This window comes from Myotis myotis, unplaced genomic scaffold, assembly GCF_014108235.1.
Source record: "Myotis myotis isolate mMyoMyo1 unplaced genomic scaffold, mMyoMyo1.p scaffold_m19_p_14, whole genome shotgun sequence".
NCBI classification, from domain to species: Eukaryota; Metazoa; Chordata; class Mammalia; order Chiroptera; family Vespertilionidae; genus Myotis; species Myotis myotis.
The window spans coordinates 248813-264883 of record NW_023416318.1 but is presented as its reverse complement, the minus strand read 5'-3'; the positions used below and the strand labels follow the sequence as shown (position 1 = coordinate 264883).

The 16071-nt window shown below is 41.4% G+C and overlaps 1 protein-coding gene across 5 annotated transcripts in view; it reads left to right on the top strand.

Moving 5' to 3' along the window:
* Positions 1–16071, top strand: part of RMND5A (required for meiotic nuclear division 5 homolog A) — a 70492-nt gene that overhangs the window by 21795 nt on the left and 32626 nt on the right. For all 5 annotated transcript variants that reach the window (XM_036333887.1, XM_036333886.1, XM_036333885.1 and 2 more), the window contains exon 2: positions 6298–6440. In XM_036333887.1, coding sequence (XP_036189780.1) covers positions 6298–6440 — 143 coding nt within the window. The remainder of the gene's footprint in view (positions 1–6297; positions 6441–16071) is intronic.

Below are 16071 nucleotides of genomic sequence, written 5' to 3'. Positions count from 1 at the left end.
TACAGGTCTTACCTCCTTGATTAAGTTTATTTCAAGGTGTCTTATTTGTTGTTGTTGCAATGATAAATGGGATTTTTTTTTGTTTGTTTTTAGTTTCTCTTTCTGAGAGTTCATTATTGGTGTATAAAAATGCCGTAGATTTCTGGATGTTGGTTTTGTATCCTGCTACCTTACTGAATTAATTTATTAAGTCTAGTAGTTTCCTGGTGGTCTTTAGGGTTTTCTATGTACAATATCATGTCATCTGTGAGTAATGACAGTTTTACTTCCTCCTCTCCAATTTGGATGCCTTTTATCTCTTCTTCTTGTCTGATTGCTTTGGCTAAGACTTCCAGTACTGTCCTATCTAATAATAGACAAACATAGTAATTGACCATACCTTCGCTACGCCTCCCATTGGCTAATCAGCATGATATGCAAATTAACAGCCAACAAAGATGGTGGCTAATTTGCATACTCCAGGCAGGGTGGGACAGCGCTATCTGCGGGCGTCCCTGTGCGACCCGACCTGGGGCGGCCGGGCGGGGCAGCAGCGATCTGCCGTCCCGCCTGGGCGTCCCGTGTGCCACACGACCCAGGGTGGCGCCCCAACCCCTGGATCGGCCCTGCCGTGTGCACAACCTGGGGAGGCGGGGCAGGCACCGAGGGATCGGGCCTGCCATCTGCCACCCAGGGAGCGGGCCTAAGCCAGCAGGTGGTTATCTCCCAAGGGGTCCCAGACTGTGAGAGGGCACAAGTGGGGCTGAGGGACACCCACCCTCCCTCCCTCCCCCGTCAGTGCACAAATCTTTGTGCACCGGGCTTCTAGTCTATATATATATAAAAGCCCAAGTGACCGTTCAACCGGTAGCTATGACATGCACTGACCACCAGGGGGAAGATGCTCAATGCACAGGCATGGAAACATGGAGCAGACTGATGAATCTCAGAGTGAAGGGGGGGCGGGGGGAGGATAGGAAGAGATTAACCGAAGATCTTATATGCATACTAGAGGCCCCGTGCACCAGTGGGGTCCCTTTGCCTGGCCTGCAGGGACCAGGCCAAAACCGGCAGTCTGACATCCCCCGAGGGGTGTCCCGGATTGTGAGAAGGCACAGGCCAGGTCAAGGGACCCCACTGCTAGTGTTGAATAAGAGTGGTGAAAGAGGATATTCTTGTCTTGTTCCTGTTCTTAAAGGAAAATGCTTTTAGTTTTTGCCCATTGAGTATTATGTTGGCTGTAGGTTTGTCATATATTTACAGTCTGTTTTGTCTGGTATAAGTATTGCTACCACAGCTTTTTTTTTTTCTTTCCATTTCCATTTTCATGAAATATCTTTTTCCATACCTTTACTTTCAGTCTGTGTCTTTGAATTTGAAGTCTCTTGTAGACAGTTTCATTATCCATTCAGCCATTCTATGTCTTTTAATTGGAGCATTTACCCCATTTACTTTTGAAGTAATGCTGATAGATATGTAGTTATTGTTCCTTTATTCATATTTTATTAAATATTCTTCTTAAAGACATCCCTTTAACATTTCTTATAATATTGGTTTGGTGGTGATGAACTGGCTTTAGCTTTTTCTTGTCTGAGAAGCTCTTTATCTGTCCTTCAATTCTAAATTATAGCTTTGCTGGGTAGAGTAATCTTGGTTGTAGGTCCTTGCTTTTCATCACTTTGAATATTTTGTACCAATCCCTTCTGGCCTGCGAAGTTTCTGTTGAGAAATCAACTGGAAGTCTTATGGAAAAGCAGTTAGTTTTCATATAAGGGAGGCCCCATAAGACTGTCAGATGATTACTCAACACAAAGAAACTAATTGTTTTTCTTCTTGATGCTTTTAAATTCTCTTTGTCTTAACCTTTGGCATTTTAATTATTTATCTTGGTGTGGGCTTCTTTGGTTTCACCTTGTTTGGGACTCACTGTGCTTCCTGGTCTTGTATGTCTATTTCCTTCACCTAAGGAAGTTTTTCATCATTATTTCTTCAAATAGGTTTTCAATTCTTTGCTCTTTCTTTTCTCCTTCTGGTACCCTTAATATGCAAATGTTGGTACAGTTGATGATATCCTAAAGGCACCTTAAACTATCCTCATTTAAAAATTTTTTTTTGTCTTTTTGCTGTTATGATTGAGTGTTTTCTGGTATCCTATTTTCCAAATCTCTGATTCCATCCTCTGCTGTTGATTCCCTCTAATGCAGTGGTTCTCAACCTGTGGGTCGCGACCCCTTTGGGGGTTGAACGACCCTTTCACAGGGGTCGCCTAAGACCATCCTGCATGTCAGATATTTACATTATGATTCATAACAGTAGTAACATTACAGTTATGAAGTAGCAACGAAAATAATCTTATGGTTGGGTCGCAACATGAGGAACTGTATTTAAAGGGCCAGAAGGTTGAGAACCACTGCTCTAATGTATTCTTTCTTTTTTTAAAACATAGTTGTTGTTTTTTTGAAAGAGAGAGAGAGAGAGAGAGAGAGATTGAGATTGATTTGCTGTTCCACTCTATGCATTCATTAGTTGATTCTTGTATGTGTCCTGACCAGGGATTGAACTTGCAACCTTGCATATCGTGATGACACTTGAACCAACTGAGCTACTTGTAGGGCTCTACTGTATTCTTCATTTCTAACTGGTTCTTTTTCGTGTTTTTTTTTTATCTCCATTTTTATGTTTCTTATATCTTTGTTGAAGTTCTATTGGAGTCATTGAGCGTTCTTATAACAAGTGTTTTGAACTCTGGTAGTTTGTCTCCATTTTGTTTAGTTCTTTTTCTGGAGTTCTGTTCTGTTCATTCATTTGCGATATGTTTCTTTGTCTCTTCATTTAGGCTGCCTCCTTGTGTTTGTTTCTGTAGAGATGCTGTGTCTCTCGGTCTTGATAAAGTGACCTCTGTGGGGCCTGATCGCCTGAGCTGGGTGCTCCCGAAGTGTCCTTGTGTGGGTTGTGTGTGCCCTCTTGTTGTATTTGAGTCTTGATTGCTATTGGCACCTCAATGGGGGGGAAGGGGGGGAGGAGTTTTACCCTTGAGCTGATTGGTTGTGAGGAGCTGTTGTGCAGAGACTGACCCTTCGGAGCAGGGTTTGCTTTATTGAGGCTCTTTGGTTGGTGCATGCTGAGCCTGTCCTTTCAGTGTGTCATTTGGGTGTGGTTGGGTGGTGCTCTAGTGTGGTCTGAAACTGGCCATTGGGTGGGTTGGTATTGGGCTTCTTGGGAGGTGCAGGCCAAGGTCAACTGCTGCCTGTGCCCTTCTAGGGGCCACTTGATATGAGCTACAAAGTGATCTGTAGATGGTGGCCACTTGTGTTGGGCTTGGAGGTGCCTGGGAGAGGCTAAACTGTGAACTGAAGCTGGCTGCCACTAGTGCCAGGTTTGGGGTTGCCCAGAAAGAGGTACAGGGTATGCCAAGGCCCAATGCTACTTGTTTGGGGACCTTTGAGAGATTTTAGGAACGTCTGCAGCATGAGCTAAGACAGGCTGTTTGTATGGAAAAGCCACTGGAAGTGGCTTGGGTGGGTCTGCAAGTTGAGTGGAGCGGGGTTTCTGGGAATCACCAGGGCAGGGTGAACACTTTGCCAGGGTGATGGAGGCTCAGATATGGTGTCTGTCTGCTGCTTGGCTCACAGAGAAGGGCTCAGAAAAGAAACAGTGGCCCCTGCCAGCACTTCTGTCTGGGAGAAAACTGCCCCTCCAGCCCTTGCCCTGAAGCCAGACAATTCAGTCCCTCCTTATATGTTCCTTTTGAGCTGCTGCCCCAGTGCTGGAGCTCAGAGTGAATGAGTCCGGGTAAGTTTGTCACGGACCCTTGAAGAGGAGTGCCTGGGACTCCAGCAGCACTCAGCCCTCCATCTCACTCAGCCTCTATCTCCACTGGTTTTTACAGCCAGAAGTTATGGGGACTTCTCTTCCCAGCACTGGAACTATGGACTGGAAGCCTAGTGTGGGGCGGGAACCCCTTGCTCCTCAGGGGGTCCTCTCCAGCTGAGATATCTGTCCTGATTACTGGTAGGTGTTAGACCAGCCAGTTCGGTGTCTATGTCCCCCGTCCCCCCCGCCCCCCCCCCCCCCCCCCCCCGTCTTGACATGGCTTCTTCTGTATAACCTTAGTTATGGGATTTCTGTTTAGCTAGATTTCAGGTGGTTCTCATTGATGTTTCTGTAATTTAGTTGTAATATTGAAGTGGTTGTGGGAGGAAGTGAGTACAGAGTTTACCTACTCCTCCAGGTTGACTGAAGTAGATAAAGTTTCTTTTGTTTTGGCACACCCTTACCATACAAATGGAGATTTCGTTTATAAATGTAAAATTCCCTTATAAAAGGGTAACTTGCATTCTGTTTTCATAGCTTTTCCTTTGTTATTTCTCAAAGTAATCCATATGCTAAAGAAACATATTTTGGAATGGCATATTTTACCACCCTTCACCTTTAGGTAGCCAAATAGCTGATTCTTTCAATCTTTGCTCAAATGTCATTTTCTCAGTGAGGCCTGCCATAACCACTCATTTAAAGATTATAATTGCTTAACCCACATATACTCCCATCTTTTACTCTGCTTTCCACACTTCCCACCCCTAGTAGTATGCATAATCTTTTGTCATACTATATAACTGACTTATTTTGTGTACTGTTTATCTTGTCACTAGAAGGTAAGTTTAGGGTGGGGACTTTTGGTGGTTTTGTTTCACTGCCATATCTATCACGTAATGAGTGCTCAACAAAAAATTGTTGAATGAATGCACATACTAGGGCTACTGTACTTTTGAGCTTGTTCTTGTTCAAATTTTTGGGCCCCATCCTCCCAGACTTCTTGAATTAGAAACTCTGGAAATGAGGTCCAACTATTTTGTTTTAACTAGGTCTCCAGGTGATTCTGATGCAAATAAATTAAAGTTTAAGAACCACTGTTTTGTAATATCGAGTAGGATTTCAGAAGCCAGGCCTTTTGCATGGCGGTGGTGATATGTAGATATTTGAGGTAATTGACAAATATTTCCGAATTTGGCCTCCCTCCCTCTAAAGCAGTGGTTCTCAACCTTGGCTGCACATTAGAATCATCTGGGAATGTTTTTAAAATCCTGATTTCTGGGCCTCATCCTCCAGAAATTCTGTTTCTTTGTTACTAATGTTGTGGCCCCACCCCATAACAAAGAAACAGAATTTCCGGAGGATGAGGCCCAGAAATCAGGATTTTAAAAAGATTTCCAGGTGATTATAATGTGCAGCCAAGGTTGAGAACCACTGGTCTAGGTAGTGGTCGGCAAACTGCGGCTCGAGAGTCACTTGCAGCTCTTTGGCCCCTTGAGTGTGGCTCTTCCACAAAATACCATGTGCGGCCGTGCACGTACAGTGTGATTGAAACTTCGTGGCCCATGTGCAGAAGTCGGTATTTTGTGGAAGAGCCACAATCAAGGGGCCAAAGAGCCGCATGTGGCTCGCGAGCCGCAGTTTGCCGACCACTGGGAGGAACCCAGGAGCAATCTTCTAAGAGTCCTCTTGCAGTGGAGTCACACAGGACACATTTAATTCCTCCAGCATCAAATTGTAACGTGTTAAGTGTTTTCTACCAGGGAAGCTCATTAGAGACATTGTACTGAGTGAGGGTGTTTTATTGAGAACTGGTCATGCTCCGCCTACCATACACCAAAATTCTGAACTCTGGAGGAAAGTAGGAGTTTAGAGTAAACCACTTTGTACCATCAGTTTAGGCACAGTGAACCATTCTTTTCAGTTAGTGGTGGGAACCTTCCTGAAGTTCAAGTTCCCAGATGCCAGCCAAGGGTCAACCTTGCAAGCAGGCCTTTCTAAGGAGAGCAGACTCAGCCGTGTCACGTTCACTTATTTGTGCACATCATGATATCCAAAGGAGTTCACTTTTTCTTCTATTTCTTTATATAGAATATAAAACATTTAGACTAAATAATCTCTCTTTAGGAAATTTAGTAACAATCAAAATGTTTTGAGAATGAGTCGAACAGTTTAAGCAGATTGAATAAATGAGCTTATTTATTGAGACATTTTCTGAAAAATGCCCTGGAAATATTATTCCCAGTTTATGCTGACTTCAGTAACTACAAAAGTGGTTTACTTCATGGCAAATTTTTCTTAGGTATTCCATAAAATAAAAAATATTAAGGTAACGTTCTTAGTTTTCACTTGAAAAATATTATCACGGATGTAGCCCTCTGCTCCAAAGCAGACACTGAATTTTCTTCACTTCCATTTTTAGTCTGAAGGGCCTGTTTGAAACGTGCCATCTTTGGGTTTGTTCTTGTAACCAACCTTTTCCCCCTCTTTTTTTTTTTTTTTTTATAGGCCAAGATGCTGAGTTGTCAGGGACACTTTCACTTGTATTGACACAGTGCTGTAAAAGGATAAAGGATACTGTTCAAAAATTGGCCTCAGACCACAAAGACATCCACAGCAGTGTTTCCCGGGTTGGAAAAGCCATTGATAAGGTATGGTGTTGAAGGGAGTGTTTGGTATTGTTAAGCATCATCCTTCATCTCCTGTCACTGCTTTGATAACATTAACTTTCTCAAATTATTCTATGATGTTCCTTTCATTCCTGCTTTTAATAACTTTTGCAGATGTTTTTTTTTAACTATGTTATTCTTAATTCCCTGTTGCTATTATTTAAAAATAAAAAATAAAAACAAACCAAAAAACACCTCTTCTTACAGCCTTGTTATTTATCCATTTCTTATATGAATATAGCAAATAAAATTTAAGAAATGTTTAACCTCCTATGAAGGAGTTTGTTTACAGAAGTAACTTTCCCTACTTCCTGAGTAATTTCCTGGCTATGATTCTAGCTGTGTAATGGGATGATTAAGAAAACACCCTGTGGCCTGGCCAGTGTGGCTCAGTGGTTGATCGTCGACTCATGAACCAAGAGGTCACCGGTTTCGTTCCAGGTTGGAGCACATGCCCAGGTTGCGGGCTCCATACCCAGTGGGGGGCATGCAGGAGGCAGCCAGTTGATGTTTCTCTCTCATTGGTGTTTCTAACTCCCTACCCCTTTCTCTCTAAAATCAATAAAACATATTTTTAAAAAGAGAAAACAACCGTTGTATTCACCTCCTCTGTACCATTCTAACTCATGTCTTTCTGTGTGCATGCTGATTGCCTTTCCTCAGGTTGCTTTATGTGTGAATAGCCAGCAAGGCCCGTCACTTGTGTTGGGTGATTTTTCTTGTAGCATCTCTTCAATCTTTGACTTCGTGGCTTACTGATAAGCAATATCATTTCTAGCACTGGGCCAGTGCTAGAGTTCATAGTCCTAGTGGGCCCTACGGTGTGATACTTCTGACCACTCAGCCACTGGGAAGTTTGTGACTGGTAATGGACATTTTTGTTCACACATTGCAAAATTCTGGGATAGTTGGAAGAACTTTTGGGGAGAACTCTTTGTAGCAAAGTCATTTTGTAACCAGTCCTGTGAGTTGCTTAGTCTGTACACAAGAGCAATACCTGTTATGTAGATATAAACTCATGGAATCCAGAGAATGGCTCTAACTCATGGATAAACCTGTTAGAAATTTTCCTATGGAACAGTAGTATTGAAGGCTAAACTTGAGGCAGCCTAAGTCAGAACTGTATGCTTCTAAGGAGACATCATTAACTGGTAGGTGCAGTATGTCAGGACCATGAGTGGCAGGGGCTCTGGGAACTCTTTGGGTAGCTGTGAGCTACAGAAGTGTTAGTGACATTTCATAGTGCCGAGGGCTTCAACTCAGCAAAAGAAGTCAGAGAAGTGGTGTTGGTGGCAGCAGCCCCATTTCTGGATCAGTGATGGCTGTTGCCAGCAAAGGGTGGGAAAGCTGTGCCTATTTTCCGATAGAGCTTTGAGGCTGGTATGCCTGTTTGGTGACTCTGAGGGAGTGAACACAGCTTGGGAGCAGGCTTTGGCTCAGACCTTCTGGGGCAATGGCATTGCAAGTCTTCAGTTATTACTTGCAGTGATTATTGCTGTATGTTAGCCCAAGGACTTACTTGAATGGTGGTGAGGCACCTAGAGAAAACCCTCCGTTTCTCTAGAGCAGTCATGGGCAAACTACGGCCCACGGGCTGGATCCGGCCCGTTTGAAATGAATAAAACTATTGAAAAAAAAGACCTTACTCTTTTATGTAATGATGTTTACTTCGAATTTATATTAGTTCACACAAACACTCCATCCATGCTTTTGTTCTGGCCCTCCGGTCCAGTTTAAGAACCCATTGTGGCCCTCGAGTCAAAAAGTTTGCCCACCCCTGCTCTAGGGTGAAGTAACCTGGAAGCCTCAGATTTCAGTGGCTGCCAGTGACCAAGGCATTCTAGTGACTTTGACAGTTCAACCCCTGTGAGGTGGTCAAGATTTGTTTGACCACCATGTTGCATGCAGAAGATGATTGGAATGAAAAGAGCTGAAGCTCCCAAAGCAGCCAGTCAGAAAAAGTATCTGAGAAGAGATCACAGATTGTGGGAGGAGGCGGGGCAGCCTCAGCAACCGCCTCCCGTGTGTGGACTGCCGCCTCCCAGGGTCAGGAGCATTTGGGCAGAGTCACCAGCCTAGCATTCTAGCACTGGTTTCTCCATTTCCTAGTGTGTGTCTGTTGTCTGGTCCTAATTGTCATCTGGACCCTCTTTTACTCTTGTCCCCCCTACTGGCAATTTGCTGAGCATGCCTGCCACCTGATTTAGCAAATCTTTACACATATTCATAAGGGTTGTCAGATATTTTGGCCCATCTTTGAGACAAAGCATTTTAATATATTTGGTGCTGGAATTGCAGTACCTCTTTGAGAATGGATACCGAGGGAACACATAGCGAGCAATCTAAATTCTGGCTTTTTGTGTGGGGATGGGTTTGAGGTGAATGTTCCTAATTATATACTTTTAATTTACTCATTTCTCTTTGGAGGACATTTTTTTTTTTCATGTACTTGGAAGTTGCAAGGACCTTTTCAAGTAATTTTTCATTTTGGTAGTTTTATGTTCTTGTGAAAGTAGTTTAATTTCTAGGTGACCTAGATTCTCCTGATCCATTATATGAAACTATGTTACTAAGTTGATACTGATCAGTATTTAGTGAATTATAGTCTTAGCGTGTGTGTGTGTGTGTGTGTGTGTGTGTGTGTGTGCGCGCGCGCGCACACACACACACACACACAAACAGACCCCTGGATCTCTTAGCCCAGTTCTCTAGCATCTTCTAATCTAGTGCATTCTTTCTCTCTCTCTCGTTTTTGTTTTTTTTTTTTTTGTTTTTTTTTTTTTTTTTTTTTCATCTACTTGGCCTCAGCTGTGGAGGAAGCTATTACCCCCTAGAACAACATAGACATTGTGCACGAGCTTCTCACATAGACGAATTCTGTGTAGGCTGTTGTCATATAAAACACCATTGACTTGTAAGGTTTTTTTTTCTTTAGTTTTGACCTAGTCAGTTTGTATAAGCTTTCAGGGCCACCTGTTATAAAGGCTTGGTAGACTTATGTGGATGGGTGGTGAGAACAGGATGAAGCTGAAGCCATTGTGACACAAACCTTTAAAAACCACAACAAACAGACTTGAGTAATAAGCTGGAATGTTGTTCAGCAGCCTGTGAGCACCATGGACACTTGTTCCCACCCTCCCAAGAGGAGGCAATCAAAGAAACTGTGACTCCTTTGTGAGCTGGCTGGTTCTGAGTGAGGAACTTCAGTAAATTTGCTAAATGATGTTTGTTCCTTTAGTGTTTTAATGCTTCTTGTGTTTTAAAATTCTCTAGTTATCACTTCTCTGAAAATGTAAGCAGAAAAGAAGTTTGTGGTATTAACCAAGGTGTTTTATGGCTTTTTATTATAAACATAAAATTTGAAGATTTCTGCTTTAATCTGTTGACTATTTTCAGATGTCCAAAGTATTGCAATCACTGTTTAAAACACATAATATCAGCTATTGAGTTCTGTGGCAAATCTGTTTTTAATCCTCACTCAAGGATAGTTTCCCATTGATTTTTAGAGGGAGTGGAGAGGAGGGAAGAGGGAGGAGGGAGGGAGGGAGGGAGGGGGAGAGAGAGAGAGAGAGAGAGAGAGAGAGAGAGAGAGAGAGAGAGAGAGAGAGAGAGAGAGATTGGTTACTTCCTGCACATGCCCCAACCCGGGTTAGGGAATCAAGCCTGCAACCGAGGTATGTGACCTTGACCAGGAATTGAACCCATGACCCTTTGGTCCGTGAGCTGATTCTGTAACCACTGAGCATACTGGCCAGAGCCTGTGGCAGTTTTTTTGGTAAAAACAAATCATTTGTTAGTCTATTTTTAATTTTCTCCCCCATTTTAAGAAAATGTAGGACCCTCTCCTGTTTAGGGCATTTTATTTTTATTGTTTAATCCTTACCTGAGGATATTTTTTCAATTGATCATTTTTTAGAGAGTGAAAGGGAGGGGAGGTAGAGGAGGGGGAAGAGGGAGAAACATTGATGTGAGAGAGACACATCAGTTGGTTGTTTCCCACACTCACTGCTTGCCTTTGGCACATACCCCAACCCAGGCCAGGGATTGATCCTGCAACCAAGGTTAGGAAATTAGGAAATTAGGCCATTGCAGGGTTGGTAATGTTTTAAGGGAGAAAATAATGGTTAAATATATTTTTAAAACCACATTGCCCTAACTCAGTGGTTCTCAACCTTGGCTGCACATTAGAATCACCTGGGAATCTTTTTAAAATCCTGATTTCTGGGCCTCATCTTCTGGAAATTCTGTTTCTTTCTTATGGGGTGAGGCCACAACATTAGTAACAAAGAAACAGAATTTCCGGAGGATGAGGCCCAGAAATCAGGATTTTAAAAAGATTCCCAGGTGATTCTAATGTGCAGCCAAGGTTGAGAACCACTGCCCTAACTGATCTTCTGCCACTAGTTGGAGCACCTACACTGGTAAGGCAAATGCTGACTCTTAAAAAGCAAATGGAGTAATGCTATAAAAAATAAAATATAGAATATTTTAAGGTAGTTCTGGTGAGCAGTTTATGTAGAACTGCCTTTTATGTAGGTATGGTTGGGGTATGGGAGGAGAAAAAAGATAGCAGTGGGAGATAATGTCTTTAGTTTAGCCTTAAATAGTAGTTTAGGTAGACTATGTGGGTGGGGTCAGATGTGTACTAGCTCTAAAGTTCTGTTATTAATGTAATGGATAAATCCTAATGTAGAGAGGTGTTACTATTAATGAAGGGAAAAGGAAATAAAAATGATAGAACATTGACTCTGCTTAAGAAGAAAAATTGCTGATTTCTGAAATATAGACAGATACTTTGATACATATTTTGGGTGGAATTTTTAGAATTATTGAAAAGGAATAATTAACAAAGTCATCAAGAGACAACAGTGATTAAAAAGCCAAGAACATAACATGTTCCCTGAAAATAAAATAAAACATCCAACTAAATCCCCTCCCTCTCCCCTCAGAATTAGTAGCTAGTAATTCAAGAAAATAAAGTAGACAATGTGTCTAAATTTTTGCAAGGCCACAGTTGTTGCTCGGCCACAGTTATTTGTTGCAAGGTGGGCGTCTCAGGGTCTTTCCTTGGTATCTTTCTTAGTAGAGCTCTTGCAGAAAGGAGGGCTGGAATGTGTGAGCCTTGGAGTGATTAGTAGCCCTGGCGAGAATCTGAGAGACCCTAGTTAACAGAGCCTTTCTTTAAACCTGGCTTGTTTGGGCAAAAGAGATTTCCCTTTGTAGCAACCAAGAGTCCTGACTCCACTTGTATTGGGCTTCAGTGTCTGTGAAACAATATTGGTTTTGCCTTTTTCAGTCCTAAGAGCATTCTCAAAAGAGAAGATGAGTTCTGCTTTCTCTGCTGTCTGTCACACTACACCATTAGCTCTAAGCTATGGGCCTGTATTATTCTTACTACTACTGCTCTGAGCAGAATGAAATGACATTATTTAGTTGACAATGGTAATTATTTGTTGAATTATATAGTCCAGTCCTCAGAGGAAAGCCTGGACCTTTGCAATCAGATCCGAGGATCCTGCTAGACCTGGAGGTGGTACAGACCCATTTTGGTCTGAGGCTATAAAATGGAATGGCTGGTGTGGTTTAGCATCCAAGTCAGGTTGGGTTGAGAGGGGAAAAGGACCTTCCACCTATTAAGCTGTGTCAACTAATCCAGCCTGTAATTGTATTCAAGTGATTTTAATAGATTAATGAATTTATTATTAATGCCTTTGTTAATATGATTTTGTATTTTTGTTTTTATTTATGTTTTTTTTTAAATGAATATTCTTTTAAATGTAGAATAGAAGATTTGGTGGCAAGACCTGCCTCTCAGATTCAGTTACTGTAATTGGAGGCTTACACTGGGATAGGTCCTGGTAGAGTTTCATGTTCCTTATTTAATTTAGTCTTTACGAAGGCTTTGTAAGGGAGGGATTACTGTCTGCAGATATAGATGTGAAAACTAAGACTGATTCAGTAGCCTGCCTGAGATCACAGAACTAAAAAGCAAATGGAAGCAACTGGGATGAAAACCCAGATTTTAAGATTTTGAGCTTTTCTGAATTTGAATTTCTTGAGGGAATTAATCCCCAGTGAGCTGAATTTCTCTCCTGTGCATCTAAATGGTAAGAGGTATGTGCCATTTTTGGGAGAATTAGTAAAATAGTCACTCGGATTTCTGTAGTTTGCTCAGATAGAAGCAGCTCACCAGAACGGAAAGGTATCCTATATAATAAAAGTATAATATGCAAATCAACTGCACGGTGGTGGAACAACCCGTCAGTGTGCTCCCACAGGGGGAGTGCCGCTCAGCCAGAAGCCAAGCTCACACCTGGCAAGTGCAGTGGCAGTGACAGGGGCCTCTCCCTTTTCTGTGGCAATGCTAAGGATACTCGACTCAGTTAGTCAGACACCCCCTGTGAGAGCTCCTGGATTGTGAGAGGGCGCAGGTTGGGCTGAGGGACACCACCCCCTGCTCCCCCCCCACCCCTACACCACCACCACCACCACCACTACCCACCCACTCCCCCACCCCTCTACCCCCCCTCCACCATCCCCTCCCCGAGTGCATAAATTTTGTGCACTGGGCCTCCAGTATAAAATAATATGCAAAATACTTGTGAGAAGATAGGATGCAAGTGTGACAGATGGTTACATTATGAAGGATTTTAAGGATCTTAAGGCCCAGCAGAGTAGTTCGTTATATCTCTGACCATGCCCCGTTCCTCCCCTTTGTTTACAAAGTAAAAACTTAGCAGTTTGGCTTTATTTTCCCTCCCCACCCCCTTTTCTTGATCAGGCAAAACCTGCTTTTAACTTTGAAAACCAAATAGAGATATGAATATAATACAGTGGAGGAATGGAATGTCTAAAAAGGTATCGTCTACATCTAAAATATATTTATAAATGCTGATCATGATACACTACTAAATATATTTTCTAGTGCATAGTCTGCAAAGCACTGCTGTTTGTCTATGCCTAAATATGGATTATTTCATCATAAGGCATGTGCCTCATCATTAGCTTTACTGGGCTTGCTAACTTTTTGAATCAATTGGCAATTTTGTCCTTATGTATGAGTTCCTATTTCTTAGATTCTCAGGTACACTTGGTTTTATCAGCTTTTAAAAAATTTTAAATTAATCACATGGATATTAAATGGTATCTAGTATTAATTTGTGTTTCCATCATCTTTTTTTTCTTTTTCAAAAAATATACTTTTATTGATTTTAGAGAGAGAGGAAGGGAGAGGCATATAGAGATAGAAACACTGATGAGAGAGAAACACATCAATTGTGCCTCCTGCATGACTCATTCTGGGGATCAAGCCCATAACCCACTTGTGTGCCCTGACTGGGAATTGAACTGGTAACCTCTTGGTTCATGGGTCGATGCTCAACCAATGAATCAAGCTGCTGAACTCCTTCATCATCTTTTGAGCCTCTTTTTCTATATTTGATGGTTAGAATTTACTCCTTGGTGAGTTTCTTGCTTATTTTCTGCCCATTTTTTTAATATTAGGTTGTTGGTCTTTAATTTTAATTGGTAGGAATTTATGATGAAAAAACAACTTTTGGAGACTAATCTTTTGTGGGTTATATGTGAAGTAGATGTTATTTCAAACTGAGTGGAACTAGAATACAGATCTTTTTATTCTGTTAATTATTCTGTGTGATATTACCTCTCACTCCTAAACCAGAATAACTGGATGCCTAGAAGGGAAATTGATTCCTGGTAGGTGCAACAGCAGCCCAACAAGTTTTCTTCAAAAGTAGATGGGGCAGTTTAAAAAATTACAGTATTAAAGAATTGGCACTTATGTTTAAAGCAAATACTGGCCTGGCCGGTCGACCTATGAACCAGGAGGTCGCAGTTCAATTCCTGCTCAGGACACACTGGATTTTGTCCTATACTGCTATCATTGTGCTCAATGATTCTAATTTCATACAGTGTATTTCAGAAATGGATTAGTTTGGGATAGTGAACAAAAAAGCCAGTCATTAAAGTCTACCCAGTTTGTAAGCGTGCTCATGTTATAGCTAAAGCAACAGGATGGTCTGTTTAGGCAGTTTGATAAATTTATCCCTCCTCTGCTTCAGCTTCCAGATTTTAAAACTTTTAATTCATCAAAAATGTGAATGACTTGTCCTTGCTGGGTGGCTGTTTGGTTGGAGCATAGTCTTGTGCACCGAAAGGTTGTGGGTCGGGATGTGTACAGGAGGCAACTGATGGATGTTTCTCTCCTATGGATCTCTCCCTCCCTCCCTCCCGCCCTCCTTCCTTCCCTCTCTCCCTTCTTCTCACCCCCTCCTTCCTTTCTCTCTAAAAAAAAAAAAAATCAATAAAAATACGTCCTTGGTGAGGATTAAAAAAGAAGCGACTGATGCTAGAAGCACATGAAATGACTTATGAATTAGTGTTTCTCTTTCCAAGCCATAACATCTCCAGGCAGACACACTTGAATGTGTGTTTTGCTTTTGATTCTTCTTTGAATCTTGACTTCACATTTAAGAACATCTTTCCAAGTTTTCTTTTCTTAAAAGGAAAAACTATAGTAAAACAGTAGTGCTAATAATAGATATTTCTCTTCATTAGCCACTTCTTGGCTGGTTTGCAGTGCTGCTTATTTTCTGGGCAGCCTTGCAAACCAGTTTGGTTGCCTAGCAACAGAGCCTGGAACTAACTGATCCTAGCTCTGATGCAATAGTAAGAACGTGCAGTTATAACAAAAGGAGTTCTGAAACTGTATTGCATTTCTTCAACCTTCTTTTTATAATTTTAACTTTAAATTTTACTATAGGTGAACAGAAAGTAATCTATGAAAAAAATGTACTTATCTACCTCAGTGGTTTTAACTAGAATATCAGAATGATGGAAGTTCAGTAATTTTCATCAAATGCATTGCTTATTTACATTTTAGTTGTGTTTCCCAAGACAGAGAGGTAAGTTATATTATTTGAATGTAGTAGGGATATCCTGTATGATTTTTCTTACCTGTATAGTAGTGACAGTGGTACAGAAAGTTACCATTGGAAATAAAGGTCCATGAAAAGCATCATTGTGGGGACTTCTGTAATATTCTCAACAATAAATATTTTTTAAAAGATTTAAAACATCATTGTAAAACTGTTTCAATTTGTTGAAATATTAGACTCTTATATTTTAGAGTTTCCTAGATGATCAAAATATCCTTGTGGTATGTAAAGGAAAGATTTGAAGGAATTCTTCTGCTTGATCTGAGCAGCTTGATCTGGTGGTAGTTATTAAAATTCTGACTTTTAATTCATACTGCCAAATAAAACATTGATCAGTTGCTTCCCATAAGCACCCTGATCAGAGACTGAACTCAAAAACTTTTGGTGTACAGGATGATGCTCCAACTAACTGAGCCACCCGGCCAGGGCAAAGTTGTTTTCTTTCTTTCCTGCAGAACAGACACCTGATAAATTGGTTGGGAGTTGATGGGATTGGAGAATAATCATTAAATGAACAAGAATAAATCTCAACGTTGTATTTGTATTGAATGAGGCTGATAGATCTGTGAGGACTCTTGTAATTAGTCTCAATGATTCTTGCTCAAGGGTGCACTTAGACATTTAGAGAGTTATTTATTGGCAGATTGCTGAGTTTA